General features: G+C 37.9%; 1 protein-coding gene across 12 annotated transcripts in view; it reads left to right on the forward strand.

Moving 5' to 3' along the window:
- The window catches only part of FHOD3 (formin homology 2 domain containing 3), a 374,194-nt gene that overhangs the window by 41,311 nt on the left and 309,652 nt on the right, over positions 1-23,231 (forward strand). For all 12 annotated transcript variants that reach the window (XM_074546351.1, XM_074546345.1, XM_074546323.1 and 9 more), the window contains exon 3: positions 15,113-15,177. In XM_074546351.1, the coding sequence (XP_074402452.1) occupies positions 15,113-15,177 (65 nt within the window). The remainder of the gene's footprint in view (positions 1-15,112; positions 15,178-23,231) is intronic.

Raw genomic sequence — 23,231 nt, forward strand, 5'->3', positions numbered from 1 at the left:
TGTAAAATCAATGATATGTGTTGTTCCTGAAACAATTATAATTTTCTCTGTGGTAGCTATCCTGGGGGAAAAAACCCAACAAAACAAAAAACATGGAACTGGTGCTTGAAGGTGAGGTTTCAAATGGATTTCTGCATTTCATTTTTGTCCATGTTTTGTGAGAAAAGAAGAGATAAACAAGACCCACTTTAGGAAGCATGTGGGATATGCTTCTCTGTAGGACTTAACATTGTTACTTCATGGTAAATGCAGATTATATGATGTTATTCATAAAACTGGAATATTCTAGACTTAGGGTAGCAAATGCGGTCAGTAATATCTTCTTTGTCCTGTGTTTCTAGCAAATTAAACTCCATTTTTGGGCCTTGCAGTTCTGAGAACAAAACACTGAGCTGGAGTGCTCCTGAGCTGGAGCTTCTGGCTGCAGACATTGGGAGCTTAACATCAGGCTGCTGTCTGGGAGGGACTGGCTGCAGAAACCATTTAGTCTCTCTCAGTTTCTGTCTGGGTCATTTCAAGGTCCTGCTCTTAATCTTCAAAGCTTTTAATTTTCTGAGATTAGGCTACCTCAGGACCTGCCTTTCTGCCATGCCAAAGCCGCTGTGCTCATCAGGGTCACTGAAGCTTGCTGAACTCTGAGTGAAGGCTTTAGTAGCTGGATATTCATGGCATTTTTAAAATTTCAGAACCTTATCTGTGGAAACTCCTACTCAAAATGGCCAGAATGTCCTGTAGTCTGGCTGGTTTTAGCATCTTTTTGCTAAAAGTTCCTGTTCATCCTGGGCAAAATGATGAAGATGTTCTTTTTAAACACTGTTGAAAGGCGACTTGTAAATAAAGCAAAACAAGCAGAAAGCAAAGTCTTAAAAAAATTTATTGGTTTGAGAGGCTGTAGGTATTTGCTTTCTCTGTGAGGGATTGGATGAGCATAGTGAAAACATGAAGGATTTTTCTTCAAAAGGAAAGAAGAGAATGATGGCAGTTGCTGGAGGTTTATGATATGTGTATCTGTAAACAACCTGGACAAGAAGCATATGCATTCATGCAATTTGAAATGAATGCTATTCTGTTACTGAATATAGTGAAAAGAGGCTTTTTGTCAGTTGCTGTCCACTCCAGCAGAATGGAAACTTTTATCTAGTGAAGGAGAAAAGCCAACACATGTGGCCTTTAACTAAAAAATGGGCGGGGATTGGGTGGATTTCTGGTCTCCACAGCTTCACCTGCTGCCATTTGCACCCTTGAGAATAGCTGTGAGATTCAGGAGAATCAGATTGCTTTTGTATGGGGACTGGTTTTGGAAGAGCCAGGATGAACACCTGGCCAAGTAATGAAGCTTGCCCTACAGAAGGTGTTGCAACAAGCAAAAGGGTCAGTAGGAGCATGTAGGAAAACAACCTTTCTTTTCAAGTCTGGATTGTGTTCATGGCTCACTTGCTTGTTGGGTTGCTTAGCTGTTTGGCTTTTTTCTCTTGCTTCCAACAGAAGTTACTTGATGGATGCTTCATTGTGTAGGGTAGTACACAATGGAGGTTGTTTAGGCAGGCTGGCTACTTTAAGGTGTTGGGGACAGGTAAAGCTCCTTTGCTTGGCTTCCTTGGGGTTTTACAGAGAAAGCAAGAATAGTCAAGATGCTGTTGTGTTTAAATTAGCATATAATTGCTCAAGCTCTCTTTGTGGATATGTCTTAAGAGGCTATCATGGGAGCCCACAAGGTAACACTGCCCTAAAATGAAGAACAAGAGTTTTTTCAGGTAGTATGCTAGGAGCAGTGAAAATTTTTTCAGAGAATGTTTTCAAGACTCCTGTTCAGCAGGAATTCTTTTAAAGTACTTCTCATAAATGGCTTCAGCACTGATGTTTTTGCATTCCTTCTAGACACCCTATCTCAAGCCATTTTGGTTGGGTGAGTCCCATGATAGACCTTTTTCCTCTTGATGGTGCTATTCATCCTGGTCTTCATTCAGAATCTGTTGGAGACAGTGGAGTCTGGCAAGGATCTTTAACATTCTTTTCCTGCTTATGTACTGTATTTTTTCCCATTTAGACTTTGCAAATAGCACAATTGTGAGAATGAAAACTTTGTCACTTGTTTACATAAGAAAGTTGGGGATGCATTTGAAAGTTAATTTAGTTTTTGTCATACAGAAATGGTATGGCTTATTTCTTGAAGCAGTACTGAAATCTAGCAGATTGTGTGCTGATTTCGCATTAGTTTAAACAGAGTTTGTGTTTGTTCATGGGTGGAAAATGATCTCAACTTCTGATAGCTTTCTCTCCGTGTTTTGTCTTAATGTCACTTTTATGTTTCTCAGTGGAACAACAAGAAAAATAAGGGAGGTATCAGGGAAAGATTGTCATTGCATTGTTACAAACAGAAGACTGTGACTACTTAGTGACATCATTTACTCATGTTTTATGCCGAAATACTTTGATTTCTCTGATATTTAGCTATTATGCTGAATCTGAAAAATGCAATTGATAGTAACAATTAAAAGCATGCAACAAAGCAAGAAAAACACTCAACAAAAGCACAAGAAAAACAGCTCCCTAGAAACATCAAACTAAAACACCTGGGCTGAGAGGTTATGATAATTTTTTGGAAGGTGTAAGAATTTCTAGGCTAGCACTATTTCATTCTGTAATGTATCAGACTGAGATATTGAACCGCATTTTGATGTGGATGTTTTGCTAAAACTTTACTGTTGCAGAATAAATGGTGATACAGATGAAAATTTCACTTTCCTAAAGAAATACATTGGATGAGTAAGTTGATGCTGTTCTTAATTACCTCAAAAGATTGAGGGCAATAACTGTTACCACCTGTATTTCCAAAACTTTATGCAGCTTTTTTGCTTCTTAATCCTGATACAATTTCATTGTTTATATAAAAAAAATAATTAGGTAAAATATGGAAATGAATCTTTAGGTGGAACTGTAGTAATTAATTTTCATAGTTATCTTGCAATAACCATTGACAGCAAAATGAAATAAAATTACTGGTCCCATATGGTTTCCCTGTTTAGAACAATTGGCAAGGCATCTCTGAGCATTCCTGCTTCCAGAATATGTAATCAAAATAATTACACAAATGTGCGTATATTTTGTAGGGCTGAAAAAAGAGACATGTGACTTTGAGGGATGTACTCTGAAAGCAGGATGGAGGCCATTAACAGTTGTAAGTTCCACGATGAAAATTATTCACCAGTTATGAGATTTCTTATCAGTGGATCTTCTTGACACAGTATCTTGTGAAGAAATTATTGACAAATTAGGGTTCCTACTAATAGTAAAATGCTACTGCTTTTGTAGTTAAGAAATAAATACTGATTTGTGAATATAAAATGTATTTAGAAAACAAGCATCTTTAAAATAATAACAAACCTGAATAAATTTTACTGCAGACCAAGGTTTGTTTTCTTACCTAGTTTCAGCTTTAAAGGTGGCTTGATGATATAAAAGTAAAGCTCTTCTGCATATATTGAGGCCAGAGACTGCAAGCCACTTTGCTCACACCAAAAGACACAAAATGCAAAGTCTATGCAAGCTTTTGAAAATAACCTGTGGTGCCCTGTTTAGGTGTGTGCTGTCTAGGAGGGGTCTGGAGTGTGACAGTAAGCACAGAAATTACAGGGATCACAACTTACTGTGTGTAGCAGAAGTCTGGAGATGTCAGATGGGGGTGCAGTCTGTGCACCTGACAGCTTCTTCCCAGTCTAGATGGAGAACCTTCAGGCAAGTAGCCTACAAAAAAAGAGTTGCAATACTGAATAGTGTTAACTTTCACTGATGTGCTGAACATGTCCTTCAAAGGGAAGCAGAGTTGGTTTTTCTCTTCTCCAAGTGCCCCAGTCTTGGAAACTGTACTGCATCCTTCCGACTGTGAAGGAGCCAGCATCCATAGTAGGGGCTCCCCTGGCTTGGACAAGGAGGCTTCATGAGCTCTCAACCCTCTGTGTGATTTTGGTTTGGGGTTTTTTTTGAGGGTGTTTAAGTGTTGGGGTGTTTAAGAGCTTGATTCATTATTCCACAGCTTTTGTTTCTCAATACTGCAGCAGCTGTGTCTCCTTCTCTCCCACTTTGCCTCAGAGTTTACTCAGTTGTAAAGGGAAAAAAAACTACATTTGTACCAAAGTACCTGTGGAAACATTTGAAGGTTTGCTGGTTTTGAATTTAGTGATTACTGCTGGCAAACGAATGCAATGAGTGCTTTTATTGAAAAATAATTTCCACTAAAAATGTATTGCAAAAATACTGTTGTGCTTAGTTGTCTCCCAGCCCGTTACATACCAAATGAAGTGCCAAACCAAAAAGTGTGTGAATAATTCTTACAGTTTTTGCTAAGACAACTTTTTTTAAAGACAGCCCAATTTGGCATTTGGATTTGCATGTGAAAATAGCTGAGAAGTCCAGTATTTTTTGGTGGAAACTTAAATAAAAACAGCTTATGGAAACAGCTGATGCCAGATGTTCTATTTAAAACCATTTAATTTTATTAACATTGAAGCTGCTTAATGGCTGTGTTTGCACTCTGTCCTCCTCCTCGATGATGAGGCTGTGAGTGAGTGGCTCTTGAGGCTTGGAAATGTGTTTTCCTTCAACTAGTGAGGAGGAAATCCCTTCCTCTCTCCATAAATAGATCATCTGCAGGGCTTCAGGTAAGGCTGCCAGAAAGTGCTGCAGGGCTGCTCTGAACTCCTGTTGGGAGTAGAACCACTGATTTGGAATCCAAACCTGGAACAGTACCAGCACCGTGGGCGCTCACTGCCAGTCTGCAGGGGCAAACCAGTGTAATATTGCCCAGTGTGCGGGCAGCCAAGGGAGTTTGTGCTGGGTAATTAATAAAAGCTGTGAATTAGCTACACTTCCTATTCCATGGCAACTGTTCCTGTATGTGCTCCTACCCAGCGGTAAATGCAAAGGTCTGTGTAAGCAAACTCAGGCTTGCTTTTCTCCCATGGGAATCCATTTGTCTCTGTGCTTGGTGTGTGGTGTGTTTATTTGGTTTACCCCTGACTAAACTAAGGTGGTAATCTGCTTCTGATAAAAATAAGTGTCTCCATTGAACCTCCAGTTGTGAGCTAACAGCTTAAACTGCTGCAAATCTGTGACTAGCCCAGGATCTCCGGTAATGAAGCCATGAAAATTAGTGAATACTGCCAGGGTTAAGACGACAGCAGTGCAGCAAAACAGTAGTTTATATTACATTTACTGCTCAGTAATTGTGCTTGCTAGCAAAAGCATTGATGGCCCAGCAATAAATGTAAAGTCCATTTCCAAAGTGGAATTAATATGGAGAAATAAGTGGTCTGTGAACAGTGTTTTATATTTAAAAATTTGTATGTCAGGTTAGGCAGAAGCCCTTGCCAAATATGATACTAATGGAAAACTTGCAAAAGAAGAAAGAGAGACAAAGTAGTATGTTGATCAGTGCAAAGTAAACTTTTTTTTTTATGTACTTACATAATCATATGCATGTTCTGCTGCAAGGTAGGAGAGCTTTTAAATGGTTCTTGCTGAGTCTGGTTAAAATGGTCGCATTCTGATAAAGTGTAAATGAGTAGGACATTGCTTTGAAATGTGTTGTGCTGCTTTGGATAATATCTGCTTTACTTTCTTTAGTATCATCAATTAAATTGGAAAACCATACAAGATGAGGGTTTTTCCCTTAAGGTAGTAGAGAATGATTTCTAGTAAAAGGGAAATGTTTATGAAAAGTTCTTAGAACTATTTTTTACAAACTGAGTCAATTTTTTTCATTTTTTAAAAATTATTTAAAAAAAGGTGCCTCTTTTGGAACTGTTAGTCAGATTAATGTCAGGTATCAGGAGCTTTTGTAAGAAAAAAAAAATATTTAGGTGCTGTTTGTTTCTGCTCTGAAACTATCGAACTTCATTAGAAGTTGGTAACAAAATCACCAAGTGGGTCAGGTTGGAAGGGACCACAGTGGGATTTCTAATCCAAACTGCCTGCTCAAGCAGGGTCATCCGAGAGGCCATTGCACAGGATTGTGTTCAGCTGGTTCTTGAATATCTTCAAGGAAGGAGACTCCACAACCTCTCTGGGCTACCTGTTCCAGTATTTGGTGACCTGCACAGTAAATAAGCTCTTTCTTATGTCCAGGTGGAATATCCTGTGCATCAGCTTCTGCCCATTGCTCTTGTCCTATTGCTTTGCACCGCTGAGCAGAGCCTGGATCCACTCTCTTGACACCTTTCCTTCAGATACTGACCTACGCTGATGAGATCCTCTCTTGGTTGCCTCCTCTGGAAGCTGAACAGGCCCAGCACCCTCAGCCTTTCCGCATAAGATGTGCTTCAGTCCCTTAATGATCGTTGTAGCCCTCTGTTCTATGTGCTCCAGGAGCTCTGTGTCTCTCTTGCCCTGAGCAACCCAGAACTGGACACAGCACTCCAGATGTGGCCTCACCAGGACTGAGTAGAAGGGCAGAGTCACCTCCCTTGACCTGCTGCAATGCTCTTCCTAATCCACCCAGATCACTCGCAGTGGTCCAGAACCAAAACTCTGGGTCCCACAGTGTGGCTGCGAGCACTGGAAGGACTCTGCCTGAAGGTGTGGAAACATCAAGTGACTCAGCTGTTGGAGGATAATTTATTTTACTTTCCTCCTTGCCCATGTCCTGTAGGTTTCCAGTTCTTCTAACCTTTTTTCTCCAAAAATCCAGATATTTCAAAGGCATCTGTTTCTCCAGGTGTGAAGAGGTTTTAAATGAAAATCTTCATGTAATGTGAACTTCAAGTACGATGATAGCAAAACCATATGGCCAGAAATTACCTGATGTAAAGATTCCTGAGAGGAATGTGCAGCCAGAGCTTGACAGTAACTGACAGCAGTGGGAAATACATAACCCAAGAACTGGAAAGCATTGGTCAAGAGATGTGTTATCTCTGAAGAGGAACATTGTGCAAGGTTGACAAAAAATGTGGAAACAATGCTTTTGGTTTTGTACTTTATCCAGAAACAATATTATTGTTAAAATTGCTCTTCTAATGCAATTCTCTTCACTCTTTTCCAACTCATGAAGTTTGTGTTTTCTTAATACAAAAATCTAAGATGGAGATTTAATTGAAAATGCAATCAGTGTTTCACAAAATGACAGGCTAAACATACCACTCAAAACAATTATGGATTGAACTTTTGGGTCACTCAAAACAATTATGGATTGAACTTTTGGGTTGGGAAAGGACGTAGTTTTGTTCATGAATGACAGCTCTTGAAAAATGGGTATTTTCTGACTGTGAAGGCAGCAGTCAGCTCTGAAATATTTGAGGTGTTGTTGGAAGGTTTTTGTTTTAATGTGTGGAAATTAAGCCATTAACAAGTGAGAAAGAGCCAGCATGATGATTCAGAAGGTATGGGGAGGAAGTGGGGAGGGAATTCTCACTTTCCAGCTTCTGAAGTTTGCTTGCATGTAAACTCCTAAAAAGGACAAATGGAACAAATGTTTGCCTCATTTTGAACTCATTGCCTTTTAGAGAGTGTAAAAGAGATTAATTATCTTTTGGCAAAAATTGTTACCTTGTGGTGAGGTATGCAGAAGACTGCACCTTTTACCAACATTAATAATAAATAATTTGTTGATATTCACGTGGTTTATAATGCATACTTGATGAATCCCTTGATTGTTTCACTCCACGCTTTTGAGTTTCTCATTTTCTTCCCCCTTCTCCTTCTATCCTATTTTGTTTCTATTTAAAAAGAGGGGGAAAAACAGAAGGAAAAAAAAAAAAAGAAAAACGGTAACCCTGTCTAGTAAATGTGCTTATGAAGAGTTAGGGGGACAAAAAAACCCAGCACCTCATAGTGACAGTTATAGGTAGTCCTTATTTGCACAATTATACAGACAATGGTGTGTCAGCCAGGATGCTCTTCCCCTCACTGGCATTCACATGGTAGTGGTTTATAGGTTTTTAGTGGGAATGAGACAGTTATTTGTTAAAATCATGTTGACAAACACAGAACGCAATATTAGAGTACTCTGCAGGGAAAACACATACAAATCTGAGCATACTATGTTCTTTTGGTTACTATTTCTTGCTTTAATAATTAGTCAGATTTTGCCATCCTAATTTTTGCTTAGAGAATATGCTGGGATTATTTCTACTTGGATTAGTAAAGTTTTAATTATTATGTTTTGGTTTTTGTTTTTTTTTTTTTTAATGCAGACTGAACAGACAGGAATGGTTACTATCTGTTTACTTTTGTCAAATGATTGTTACTTTAGTAAATTTGTCGTGATGCAGGAATGCTATGAATAAAACCACTCTGCAAAATAATTAGATAACTTGCAAATGTATTACACGAACAGGATGTAGACACGTTCTGACTTCACACTAATTTTTTAGATGGAAAAAATGAGGTAAGAGAGAAAAGCCCACTGGCTTACTTCCTGTGAGGATGAGTGTGTGTGTTTGCCTCATACAGCCTGTCAGGTACCAGAATAGGTTGCTAATGCTGTCATCCATTTGAAGGGTATTAGCATGTAAAAGACATCTTTTTAATTATTGATATTATTTCCTGAGCTCCTCTGCTTCCATTATTCAATGGCAATAACATGACCTTGAACATGACGTTTGGATAATAATCACCTAAGAACTTCAAAAAGGTTGCTTGCTTGGATAAGATTTTCAGATGAGTTTCAGGGAGATTCTTAATTCCACTCTCCATGCACATGTGCACTCTCTCACTTTAAAAAGACTTGGCTGTTATACAACCTTTTTTTTTGAAGTGTCAGAATTTTTTTTTCCATCTCTTGAATCTGCAGTTGACTGGAGAAGCATATCATAGTGGAATGGCAGTCAAACTGTATCTTAACAGCTTTGAAATCAAAGCCTAGGATTTGTGCTGTCTGATTAATAGCAGGTTAAAAACACTTTCCTTTTTGTGTGTGTGCTGGCTTGCAGATTTTTTTCAGGGAAAACCTGATAGACTCAAGTGCTTGAACTCTGGCAAAAATTTCATCCTTTATGCATTCAACAAGGAACAGTTTGTTTTCCATTGCTGCTGTGGAGTATCTTAAACTGAAGTAACTGTGAGGCAATAACTCATTGCAGAAGCATTTTCCACTCCCTAAACGGAGTGTGCGAGTGAAGATGGAAATGGATGGGTTCTAAAATGAAAAAGCAGAAGCCATTTGCAAAAGTAATGCACTCTAGAGCAAGTCTCTTGCCATGTGTTTGCTTCCGATGGCGTACTGTAGCCTAGGTTTCTTTTGTGGGCATCAGTGATTCTTTGTTGAGCTCAAGAGTTGCTGGATGCTGTTCTCATTAAGCTACTTCTGTTGGAAAACATGGATGTGATTATTGGAGATGGTTAATAGCCCACAAAGAAACCTGAGTGCTATGAGAAGCTGTAACAAAATGTGAAGCATGTGTTGTGCATGTGTATTTTGAAAGCAGCATCTGTGCTAGATAGGTTTTCATAATGCTTAGATTGTTACATCAGGCAGAATTAGCTACAGAATTGTTATAGGGTAAGTTGTCAGGTTAGGCTGATGTTAAATGCTGTCCAAGTCTGGAAATAGTTTGTGTTATCAGGTTGAAGTTAGTTTTCCATCCAGCATCTGTCTTCTTTGGGATAAACAGGCACCAGCTCATGGTGTTAGTTTAGCTGGGTTCAGTAACCTGATGTGTTTGCTTTGGTAGTGGTTCTGAAGGGTAATGAAAAAATCATCTGGTTATTTCAAGAGAGCCTTGGTGTCAGGTAAATGTGTGCCTGGATCATCTCATTCCCTCTGGTTCAGATTTGGCCTTCCTGTGAGTGATTGACTGATACTGCACTTCATAGCAGTGTGGAAAACTAAATATGGGGAGAGCTGGAGGCTAGGGGAGCAGCAAACCTTCCCATCTAATAACAAATAATGAAAATACAAGGTACCTATACTGTTTTCCAGTATATGATTTTATTTTCCTTTCTTTTCCTTGATTTGGTTAAACTTAGGAGGGCAAACCTGTAGGTTTTGTGTATTCCACAAGTTAAAAGCAGGCTGCCACTGGGAACCACTTGCTCTTTACAGCGCTCCTCTAAAGTAGGGTGAGGAGGGGCCTCAGCTGTGCTGTTAGCCCAGTGCAGGGGGAAAGGTAAGGTCTGTCCTCTGGACCCCCATTCTTACAATCCCTTTACTGTTACTGTCTGTTTGAATTGAAACATCTAGTATTCATTTTCCACCACATCTAGGCTATATTTCCAGAATATTGACTGGGATATGAGGGAAAGGACACTCATTAAATATCCAAACTTCTATGTGCACAAACAAGCTACTTTGTAATTCTCAAAGGTTTTGCATAATTGTACTTTCTAGCACAGCAAATGATTTTTCTCTCTGAGTTATCATCAAGAATTATTGGTGTCTACAACTGACTGATAACACTAATCTTAATGGATGAAATCCCTGCTTGGAACAGCGTACAATGAGAGTCATGGGAATATGCTACTTGAAAATTGCTCTGAGGGTAGGATAAAGTTACCTATTATAATCTGTTTATTTATTTTTAAAAAGTGCCAAAAAATCAGAGTTACCCCAAAAAGGTGCATCACTCTTAGTTGCTGCGTTGCTATGTGTGTAGCACTGCATGAAAGATTAAAATTCAAGTTTGCCTTTATGGGATAATGTTTTTTTAAATACTTTAAATATTTCTGAAATAGAAGAGTGTACAGACCCTGGTTAAGAGCAGAGATTGAACACTCTACATTAACTGAAAAGATCCAGAAGCTTGGTGAGCTTAAAATCATGGCTTCTAACAGCATTGTACAGCTTCTGCTTATGATGGCCTTTTCATGATCGAGATGTCTGCAACAGATTTTATTTTTTGAGCAAATACAATGGCGAATAGTAAGTTTACTTGTCTGTGCAACTATAGAGTGTCATTAAAACCATTGCAGTTTGTCTGCTGCTGTGCTATACAACTGTAGCTTTGTCAATGGTTGTCAAGTATTGTGTAGAAAGCAGAACAGGAGGAGCCCAGAAGGACATAGCGTGGCCTTTTGTAGAATTAACACCTTTAATCTAATGAATTTTCTTCATTAAGTTATTAAACAATCATTAAGAAAGTTAGAAAAGTGATTTTTCTACTTCGGTTTTAAATGATAAAATAATGCATTTTCAGAATCTAGGGATTTTTTGAAGCTAATTTTTTTAAATTGAAATATCTAGCCCTTTGGAAGAATATTAGGAAGTCTGAATAGTTGCTTCCTGAAAGAAACACTGAAATAGAAATTGTATGTTAATTGATCTTTTCTCCTATTTTACAAAGATGAGCTTTGTCAAGCAATGATTGTGGTCTGTCTTGCTAATAACCTTAATGAATCTTAATTAGATATTTACATAAAAGTCCCATTTTTCATTCCAGCAGGTCTTTAGTGTAGGTCTGAGAAGAAAGATGTCATGTCTTAATAAAATAAACTCTCTTAAAATTTCCTTTCAAAGTGTCCTTAAAACATTAAGAGAAGAGTGTTTGTTTGTTTCTTTTAATGTGTGATTTTAGTGGTAAATGATTATTACTTTGTTAATGCTTTTTCCTTTCTGTATCCCTAATAAAATTTTTAGTATATTTCATCTGGTCAAAGGATTGCTTAGCTCAGACATAGGCTTTGCTTCAAAACAAGTAACTGTTTAAGACTGTCAATTGAGGTACTATTTTCAAAATGTCACTTAAATCAAGACTTGAAAACGTATAATTGAGGTTAACTATTTGTAAAGTGGCATAAAAACAATGACAAAATAAAACATTTATGTTCGATAAGACAGGCCCTCAGTGAACTGTTGGCATTTACTTTAATTTATTAGAGAAATTGAATATAGAACAAGTTTTGTGTCTTGGTAAGTCCAAAGATTAGAAGTTAATCTTATAGCAATAATGATTCTGATCTCAATACAGGTCAGCAGAATGCTATTTCAGGACAGTATGTGAAATTTACCTACTCTTCTATTGCTAAATTTCAGTTATTGAATTAACTCTGTTAAATACTTACTGGATTTTTTTTTAATAAACAGTAGCCAACTGCACTCACTGAAACATTTTTTTTAAAGACATATCAATAAAAAGATAAGCTTTAGTTAAGAGTAGATTATGAACTTTGTTACATGTCTAGACTTTGTTTGGAATAAATGGACCTTTTTTGTTGGAAATAGTCTTCTGTGTATTTTTGAACCTACATTGTTTTTAATTCAAATGGCTTGTCTGTCCTGTGGTACCCCCCTTCCCTGTCCTGATATCATGGCAAGCTTGCCTACAGGCATTCTTTCTAATACTATTTGGCCAGTAGTTCATGTGTCTGTAAAATCATGGATGGATCTCAAGTTAGCCTTGTTTTTTTTTTTTGGTTTTTTTTTTTTTTTTTTTTGAATTTATTATTGTAATATGCTTTCCAGGAAACTGTTATGTGTAGAATCACGGATGCAGTAATTTTCAGAGGTGATCTTCATTTTGCAAAAGTGTTATTCATATTGCATGATAGTCAAAAGTATTCATCAGGAAATTGCGTAATTTCTAATATTTTACATGTGACTGGTCTTATTAGAATTAGCTGCTCTGTGGTAAATCTAGTATGCCTAAACCACACAAAATGCCTCTGTGGTGATGATCATGGTGTGGCCTGGGGGGAAGGGGGGAAATACAGCATCACAAGTGAGTCTTCATCTTTGTAATTTCTGGGGCTTGAATCATACTGATTTTGGTAGGCTGGAAAAATTGCAAGGGCAACTCCAGTGGGAGATAAAAATTAATGTTTGCGTGTGTGAGAATTTTCTGTCCTGGGAGTTGCAATGATAGTGTAGAACAGAGCCTGCAGAAGAGAGCTTGCTCTAGGTTTTGCTTTAAGTTTTCAGGGGTCTTTGTAAGGAGGTGAGGTTGAGGAGGAAGTAGCATCACTTTTGAAGCTTGGAGAACTACCAAAAAAATAAAGGCCTTGTTTAAACTATGAAACATTGTGCATTGGATTTTGAGAAAAGGAGGGAAAAACTCTATTCAATTGTAATGGGCTGAATCTCTACAGGCCCTAACATGGTGCTGATTTCTCAGTTTCTTTTAGTTGAACAGTTTTTCAGAATGGGAAAAATAATATGTCTGAATATATAGACTTCCTTTTTCTTTGCTAATTCTGGGCTATCCTTTTACAGTTTTGAAATGAACAATCTTGACTCATTTCTTCCATTTTCTGATTTTATCTTGGAGGAGTTGTATATGTCAGGTGCGTCAACAAGTCCATGAAAGAAGGGAGATCAAGAGAAGCAGCTTTTGTACAGAATCAGACGTGGTGAAGGGCAAGAAGTTTCATCAAAAGTTCTTCACTAACTTGGCAAATTCAATATTCTGGAGCAATCCTGACATTCCTGTGGGGAGGAGCAGCTATTAAAAATCTGCAGAATATGAACTCAGGCAAAGACTGTGTCCTACCAGTACAAAAGGAGGCATTTAGGTGGACAGAGAGTCAGTCCTAAACCTTGAACTGCTCTAGGGAATTTCACAGTCTGAACTACAGCCTGCTTTTGTGGGGCAATAGCATGTGCTGCTTGGCACTTCAAGTTATGAAGAGAAGGGTGACACTTTGCCCACTAATGATGTCCAAATGGATCCTTTAAAGAGTAATTTTGATTAAAGTTTTTTGGTTTTGCTATTTTTTAAAAAAGCCCTCTGTTTAACTTTTTTTTTTTATTCTATAGAAAAATAGATTACTGAAACTGAAATAAAGTCTTCTATTAGCAGGTACACAGGTCAACATTAATTACCTTTTATCAGATCCTTACTTTTCTTTGTTTTCCCCTATATTTTCCGAAGGGCAATATTTTTCTGAAAATACCTGTCACTACTTTCCTTCCTTTCCTCCCCTGAAAATCTTTCTGAGAAGTATAATAAAAATTTTTCCTTAGTATTTTCATGAAAATAATGAAAAATAGTTTGTTCTGCAAATTAACTGTGGGCAGGAAAACCATAAGGTTGGGAAGAACAACTGTTATTACTAGAAAACTGCATAAGATTCTGCTGGGTGTCTGTGTAAAGGGTTTGGGCCTGAATCCTCTCAGCAGGGTAGCAAAATATGTAACTGAGAAAGGTTGTGCTGGTTTGTGCTCTAACTTGTATGTTGAATTGGGTCTACAGTTCGCATGACAACTAAGCTTCATTCTAAAAACAGTGTGTCCTCATGAGTGTTTTCCCACAAGAAATTCACTGAATCACGGAATGGCTGAGTAGGAAGGGACCTCTGGAGGTCATCTGGGCCACCTAGAGCCACTTGTCCAGGAATTGCCTTTTTAGTTTCAGAAAAAAGAGGGAGAATACAATACTGTACAAGCATAAAAGACACTTGGCTTTTCTTACTCTCCCACCTTCCATCAGGTGAGTGGGTTGGATGCAGAGACAAGGTGCTGTTGGTGCCCTCATGTCAGCGTGCAGATGTAGCACCTAGAAATCAAGTACTGTGCTCTTGTCCAGGTTGAAGAAATGCAACTACAGGTAAATTGAGTGAAAACCAAATGAGGTATTTAGCAGCTAATTAAAATAGTCATTCCATTTAAGCCTGATATGGAACTGAGAGTCAGAGTGGAAAAGGACCTCAGTTTTGCCTCTTTACATGAAAAACAAAGCTACTTTTGTGCTTTAAAAATGCATTAGGCTACATAGGCAGGCAGATCTGTGAAAGTGTGAATGATTTGTTTAACCTTGGATTTTCTTTTAATGCTTAATTATGCTTAGCATTAAAGTATTTCTGTGAAAACTAAAATGTGCAGTCATCACTTGATACTTCTCTAACAGTTTTCATTGTGGTGGGCTGTCCTTGGCAATTCTCCAGATAGCTGCCCAGCTCTTCTCTCTCTCCCCGTCCTCAGCAAAAGGGAGGGAAAATAGGATAAGAAAACTTGTTGTTTGAGATAAAGATGGAGCAATCCCTTAACCATTGCTATCATAGTCAAAACAGTCTTGATGAGGAATATTAATTTATTGCAAATTAAAATTGAAATCGATTATGAGAAACAAAGACAAAATTTCTAATGTCTTCCCTTCCACCCTTTTTTTCCTAGGCTCAACTTGACTTGTTTGTTTGCAGTTCCTCTTCTTCCTCACTATACCTTTACATACTTTTCTTCTCATTTTAGGAGGGGCAAGAAGCACAGCATAATTCTGAGGACCCAGCTCTCAGTGAGAGTCCATGCCTGCATTGGTAAGTTAAGTTCCACATGTCTGAAAGAGAACAAATAAACAGAACTGATTTCCAAGAAGCAAATCTGGGGAGTATGAATCGGACTTGGCTGTGTTCCAAATTGACAGTAATGGCCAATAAATTGACTTTATTATTTTGTTTGTTGCATGCTGCTATTAGGTTGTATTAACTACACTACCCTTAAAGCATGTTAAATATCACTGGGAAGTATAGCATTTGACAGTGATGTCAGATGGTTGGGTGATTCTTTGAAGAATCTTCAGTTGTCTGTCTTGTCACAGCCTTTGTGTGCACCTGAAAAAGACTGTGTTCTGGATTGGGAATGGGGTCTGAAGAATTGTTGGCTGACAGCTATCTGCTATATTTTAATAGCATATAAAGTTTATTATTTCACATCTTGCAGATCTTGGCTGCATGTTTGTCATTATCACACTGTCACTGTCTTAAAAACCCTGGTTAAAGTAATGCTGTCACAAGGAAAAGTCCAATGAAAGTCATAATGTGTATGTCAGAAGAGCTTTAAGGTTCCATGAAAGGAGGCTGATGGTGTTAATATGTTCTGTATGAAAGGTCTGGGATGGTGTTACTGTGTTCTCCAGCATGCTACAGAGCAGAATGTTTGAGTGTCAGTGGCAAATCTAATGCTCATGTCGTGGTGACAGTATGACAAATTCTATGGGTGGCTGGTTTAAAACAAAAAAAAAAATTAGAAATCCTGTGTGTCTGTGCCACAGTTGTTTTCCACTTCACCATAGTAGATTCAACAGTGTAATGTGTTTAACTTGTTGGTCTTGGTTCAAGATATCATAGCTGAAGCCTTGAAATATATCTTCCTTAAAAGAAGAGGAGAAAGTCAAAGTTTTGTGTCATTTCTACAGTGACTTTGGAGGGATTCAGGCTTTAAATACAGCTAAACCTTTTCCCCTGCCCCCAGGATATGTTATGAAATGGCATTTCTGAGAATTTGAACTGAGTATAAGCAACCTACAGAATTCCACAAATACCTCTCATTGAGAACAATCTCTAGGCTGCCTTGTGCAGGAACAGTTTCTCCTCTACTGCCATTGACTTGAGGAAGAGCAGTAGAGCAAGCATACATGTTAAGTGTTAGAGAAGGAACAGAGATGATGCAAAGTATAAACTGATTTTATAAATGTGAGTGAAATTAAGAACAGCTTGTAGAAGATTGTTCTTGCTAGGTCTGGAAGTATATTTGGCAAAACAGACCAGTACAGCAAGACAAGATTTGATAAGTTTCCCGGACTGAGGTTTTATAAAAAGAATTTTCATGTAATTTTTTTTTCTCCAGAGTGCAGCCGTCGAGGAATTGGAGCACATAAGGTTCTGAGTGTCGACGTGTGGTTGCATTGTTGTTATCTGTTTTCATTCAAGCTTACTGTGGGCAATTAGCCATATTACTGTGCATGTATCTTAATTGTTCCTGTGTGAAAGTATAATCCCCTGTCAGGTGCTGTTGCTCTCTGGCGGCAGTGATGCATTCAGCAGTGAGTACAGAGGAAGCCAGGCTGCAAAACTTGAGTCCAGATTTCAAACTCCTAGAGAAGAGGTGTGCTTGGATATGGGCTTTTGGCTTGGTTAATTATAGTCAGAAATGCCAAATGCAAGTTCTGGATCTAATTTCCATCCCCCCTGCTGAAGTTTAGATTTTTGGGGTAAGGTTTTGTTTCAGCCCCTAGCTTGATGTAATGTAGTTTCTTTTCTCTTATTTTCTTTTTCATTTCTTTTCATATCGAGTTTGTCTTATTTTTTTGGTATGGGATAGTTTGAACGAGTCAGGGAACATTCTGTGTTTCTTAATACTGGCACTGTTTGCAGAGCTGTGCCTGGCAGTCAGACCTGTCACAGAATAAGAGGGCTATTTCACTGGCACAGTGGGTACTGCTGGTGTGTGTGTGCACATCAGCTGCCTGTTAAGTCTCTTTTGAAATGCAAGTATTAGGTTTAGATGTTAAAAGATATGTTACATATTTGGAGGAGAAGTCAGGAGCTAGAGGAATCTGAGATGATGTTACATGGAGTAAAACTGTCACGCTTTGGGTGTTTTCTTTCAGCCTTCGCTGTCTCCACAGAAAGAATTGTGATTAGCAATGTTACTGACTCTGCAAAGTCCCCAACAGGTAGCTAGGGCTGCCTTCTGAGAAGGTGTGGTTTGTTGTGTAGTGACCTTTCTGCAGAGCCTCCTGTCGTCTTTGTATTTAGAGTTTTACTTTCTTCTTAAGACCTGATAGGTGTAAAGAAATAGCTCTCCTGCCATAAACTCTCTCATTTTGAAGCTGGATCACTATTTTTTTTCCTTCTTCCTAAATCATTGTACTTTTAAATTGTGGGAAATAACAGAAGTGTTTATGTTCAGATGTCCAGATAAAGTTTTCCATCGTTAGTGACTTCAGATCTCTGGAGAATTCTTTGGGCTTCAGTGTCAGAGGATGTATTGACTACATCTACTACTACTGATATTTTTGAGACCTGGGAAGACTTAGCAAGTCTCATGTCAAGTTGGGTAGGATTTTTGGTTTCAAGCAGAGCAGGGAAGGAATTATACCTAATAACTTGAGTGCAGAAGTTTTGGTATATTCTACTCTGTTAAATACAAGTCCCTGTTAAGTACCTTAATTTAATGCATTATTACTTTCTCCTTTCTTTCAGCTCTCAATTTCAGTTCTTTTCTTACGTACATATTAAGGACTTTCAGCATGAAGGAATAAATTTTCTTTTAAATATTACTCTATTCTCCCATTTTGCCTTAATCCTGATTAAATTATCAGGTTTAATTAATGGCTTATACTTTTAAGTGGTTTTAATATAAACTTCAATATTTAGAATGTTTCTTTACATCAAAAGAACATTCCTGAAAACAGTTCTCTTCAGAGAATGTAACTAATTGAAAATTATAGATGTATTTTTGTACTTGTTGATGTCCAAAGACCTTAGTGGAGGAATCATAAAATCATAGAATAGAGAGTGTTGGAAGGAACCCAAAAATCATTTAGTTCGAACCTAATGACTAAAAGTCATTTAGTTCTAACTCCCTGCCATGGGCAGTGATGCCACCCACTAGAACAGCTTGCTCAGGGCCTCATCCAAGCTGACCTCCAGCACTTCCAGTGAAGGGGCATCTACCGCTTCTCTGGGCATCCTGTTCCAGTCTCTCAGCACTCTCACGGTAAAGAATTTCTTCTTAAATTCTAATTTAAATCTGCTGTCTCTCAGTTAAAAACTATTGCCTTTTGTCCTATCACTAGTCACCCATATATAAAGTGACTCTTATTTTTTAAAAGACCCCTTTGATTATTGCAAGGCAGCTATAAGGCTTCTCCCTGAAGCCTTGTCTTCTCCAGGCTCACGAGTCCCAGTTCTCTCAGCCTTCACAGGAGAGGTGACCTGAGGGCTGGAGCATCTTTGTGCCCTTCAGACCTGTTTTGCCGGGTCCATGTCCTTCCGGTGCTGGGGATTCCAGAGCTAGATGCAGAGCTCCATCTGGGATCTCAAAATAGCAGAATAGTATATTCTATTAATAGCAAATTAATAGTATATTCTATAAATAGCAAAATTAATAGTATATTCTATAAATAGCAAAATAGCACTCAGCCTTCTGGCCATACTTTTGATGGAACCCAGAACATGATTGGCCTTCTGGACTCTGAGTGCTCCTTAAATCAGATAGTGTCAACTGTAGCGTTTTTTTCCCACAAGGTTTTGAATTTGACCTTTTATTCAAATCACATTTATTATGAGTTACTACCCTTGTGGGAAAAGTCTTTTTAGTATTTTTGGCAGCCATATGACTTTGTATTTATTGTGTCTTAACATTATTTTAGTTTGTATATATTTAACAATTACAGGGCTCAGCTGAAGCCTTGATAAAGTCTAATGTAAATGAGAATGTAACTATAGAAAGTGAATGCCAACAATGTCAAAAGTTTTAACTCCTGAAGCTAAATGGAAGGTTGTAGTCAGAGCAACATGATGACAGTGAAGTTTTAAAGATCTTTACCAGCTCCACTTTTCCTGCAGAAGGACTCTGTTTAACCATTAGGTCCTTGGTTGGCCAACTCTGTTTGTGGCTCCTGCTTCCTTTGTTTGTTCATTGCTTCATGGCTTTTTTTCTCAAAATCTGGTGTGATCTCTGAGAGAAAAGGCACCATTTGCTCTCATATATCTGGATCCTGTATTTAGCCCAAGAGAGCCCCTATGTCCTCTTCTAAAATGCTTATTCCTGTGATGTTAAATCAGGAGTGTTGCAATCAGTGCTGAGAATGATGTTTGGACAGGGATCCATGACAATGACTTAGAATGATTCTGCCAAAAGAAGTTTGCTGTAAGCTTCAGTTGTTAATACAATGTAATACAAGAAGAATGCAAATAACAAAAGCTGATATGATTCTGAGTGAATGTATTGACCTGGGATTACTTAGAATACTGTGGCTTGGAAGGTTAGCAAATGTTGCAAGGAGTATTTTAAATTTTACTACCTTTTTGTGTCAGTTTATTATTAAAAAATCCCCCAAAACCCCAAGCCAAACAAACAAAACCAACCAAAACACACACCCAGGACCCCCAGTTGGTTATTTAAATGCTTGTGCTTTATAAAATTACACTTTTTGTATGGTTAGATCTCTCTCCTATATTTGTGCAAAGTTTTCTTTTATCTGCCAGTAGATTAAAAATAATTTGCATGGATATTTGTGTATATTGCATTTCATAGCTTGATCCAGTGAGGGCCCTAAACAGAGTGCAAGTATATTATTGCAAGAGTCTTGCAAAATGTATAATACAGCTTTGGTATAAGTTGTTATAGCCATTTTATAATCCTGTTTTATTGGCTCTTCCATGTGAGTAGATGCAGAGTTACCTCCACAGTGGATTATTCCCAACTCTGGGACACCAGTGCTGCCGCGCTGCACAGCGGCTCTTTCTAGCCCCTACTATCGGGGCATCTGTGTTAACCAGCAGTGTTAGCACCAATAACTCAGCCTTTCCACAGTGCTCTTGGGATTATCTTTTTGATATCCCCTTGCTCTTAATATAGTTTGTGAAATGTAGCCATAAATATTTTCTTGAGCATATATTGTTCTGGGATACCTGAGGGAAGCTGTAAGCTGGCTGTAACCAGGGGGCTAGTAGAAGCCATCTGCTTTTATTTGTCCTGTAATAGCTGAACTATGCACCTAGTCCTTTTTTCCATGTACAGTTTTTCCTTCTGTTATCCATTATGTGGACTTGCTGCATGTGTTAGAGCAGATATGATTAGATTCTACAACTATTTGTGTGTCTATTGAACCTTCTGGCACGACTTGCACCTCAAGCACATGGAGGGACAAGTTCCTCTGGAGTGGAACCACTCTGCTTTCAAAAAGATAAACTCTTGTCTTGAGTCTGTAACTTTACCTGGTCCTCTGTTGCAGAAAAGTTGAGATACATGGACTGAAAGGGGGAAAACCCGTGGTTTTTCCTCATAAGAGCATTGAAGCGTTGAAAAGTCAGTGTTGTTATGGTTAAAGAAATGTGAAACCATGTTGTATTTCATTCTCTGAGAACAAAGTTAAGCTTGAGCCTACAACCCATGTTCTTGGTACTGTCTCATATGAGAAGCTTCTCCCTGCAAATATCATTACCCCATTTCATCCTTCTGAAATTTGTGCATTTGCTGAGTGCTGGAGTAGGTTTTTCATGGCCATGGACAATTTGAAATTCCTCTAGCTCACACTTCAAATCCTTGGTGCTTTTTATTTAAGAGGAAATAACTTAATGGATTTTAAAATAAACAACTTGCTTTTGATAAGGGTGTTTCTGAACACACTAAGAAAAGGAGTCTTACTAAAAAGCTTTCCTAAAGGCAGCTTAATTGTAGGACTTAGAGCTGTTCATTTGGGCAAGTAGTGATACATTCCAAAGAAAGAGAGGAATTTTGGGTTGTTTGAAGGACATTTTACAGTTTTATGTTCAGTGCTAGGCATTCCTAATACAAAACATTTTCAGTCCGAGAGAGGGAACATGTGGAGAGCATTAGCAGTTCAGTAAAACGTGCAACCAATTCGGATTTAATTTAAAGGGAACAAAAGAGGTGCCTTGAGAATTTGTCGGAAGCGCTGTGGTTTTGCCTTCTTTGCACTGATGGTAACAGGAGAGAGAGAGAGGTGAGTTGAAATTGCTTTATCAAATATCTTCTTAGCATAATTGGGACCAAAAAGACTGTGATTAATGGATATAATGGTGCTACACAGGGATCTTGCATGCATTATGGATTTGTAATCGTGATACGCTTCCTATGACTCTTGCTGTAACTTGGTAAAAGTTGTGACTTAAATGAAGATAATAAACAACATACTTATTAGATGTAAACTGACATCACACAAATTGAAAAAACCTGAAAAGAAATGCCAGAACTCGAGGGGAGTTTTTTAAGGGCTAGGCTTTTTTAATAGAATAATTAGAGTTCTAGTTAGAGCAGTGCACACAGTACTTACTGGGGCCTGCATCCAGATGTGATTTGAGATATCTGGTTCAACTCTCTTTGAGTGAAATGTGAAATAGCTGCAAAGTCTGTGATAAAAATACCTTTTTCAGCTTTTAGGATTATTTAAATTTTCTTTCCTGAGAATGTGGAACACAGATGCTCTAAGTAAAATCCTCTGGTTCCCAGATCAGATTACTTTGTGAAAAATCTATCCATATAAATAACTTGTGGTTTTGCTTTAAAAATGTACACCTCTATAAATTGAAATGTTAGATTTCTGTTGTACTTGTCGTGCACATGTTTGGTCAGCCTCTTTTGTGGGTATGAACCATGGTACTTCCTCATAACCAGTGATTTACCTTCTGTTATCTCACTGGGAAAGCTCTGGGCAGTCCTGCAGGATCTCAGAAGTTGTTTGAGACTAGGGTAGATTTCCAAGATTTGCCCTGCATATTTGGTTTAAGTTATGATACTTAAATAGACTTTTTAGCAAGAAGAGCCAAGAGACTTTAGAGCAGGTAATGTCTCCACTAGCAGTGGCATTTTCATATTGAAATGGTTGATTCTTGCATTAGATGGCCTTGTTGCAGATTTGAAGGGACATCTCTGGGGCATGCTAGTGGGATGCTTTTCTTGTCTCAGGAAGCATTGTTTTAAAATGTGAAAGCTTAGCTGTCTCAACTCACACTGGGAAGTGTTGCCGAAATTGAGTGAAATGTATCTGAATTTCCATATCCTCTTTCTGACTTTTTTTTCCTGACAACTTTCCTATTTTTTTTTGTTTGTTTGTTTTGTTTTTGCCATATGTAAAAATTGGCAAGGAAGATGGTCGCTGTTTTTGACTCTGAACAGTGAGATTTAAAACAAGTCCTATTTGTAAATAAAATAATAACAACAACAAAACTTCCTCAATCATCTTCAGTGGTACTATAAAGGAAACCATCTCATAAAGTCAGGAAGGTAAATTAGTGTGATACTTTGCTTCCCACTGCCCAGCAGAAGTCCATTTGGACTTGTTTCAGATTTTTTTTTTTTAAAGAACTTTAAAAGTATCATACTATTGATAATGCATTTTTTGTAAGGGGATTTTTTCACTGCAATCTAAACATATCTTCTTGAAGATTAAAAAAAATCTGTCCAACAATTTAAACAGTTTATAGCTGCTTATAATGGACTCCTATAAAAAAAATGGTAACAAGTGTTGTATCTATGTTAATGAGGTCAATGTTATTGATAGCACATCAATAGCTGTTGATAGTTTTCATATAGTTTCCCTTTTTGGCTATTTGCACTTCCTACATACATTATAGGTATTTGTATTGACAGACAATGCAGTTCTTCCTCATATGGTCTCTATTCAGACTGTTAACTCATTTTGCTGTAGACTGAAGTACAGCATGTTCAAGCCCTTAATTAGGGGAGAAAAAAGTTCATAAGAAATATCTTCAAATAAGTTAGTATTACGCTTGGAAAAGAACAGAATTATTTGTTTCCTGCCTCCATGTAAACCTGCTCTATATATAAGATATAAACCAAACAAGTGAATTGGATTCAGATTAGTTCTCTTGAAACAGTC

This window comes from Zonotrichia albicollis, chromosome 1 (genome assembly GCF_047830755.1).
Source record: "Zonotrichia albicollis isolate bZonAlb1 chromosome 1, bZonAlb1.hap1, whole genome shotgun sequence".
Lineage (NCBI taxonomy): Eukaryota > Metazoa > Chordata > Aves > Passeriformes > Passerellidae > Zonotrichia > Zonotrichia albicollis.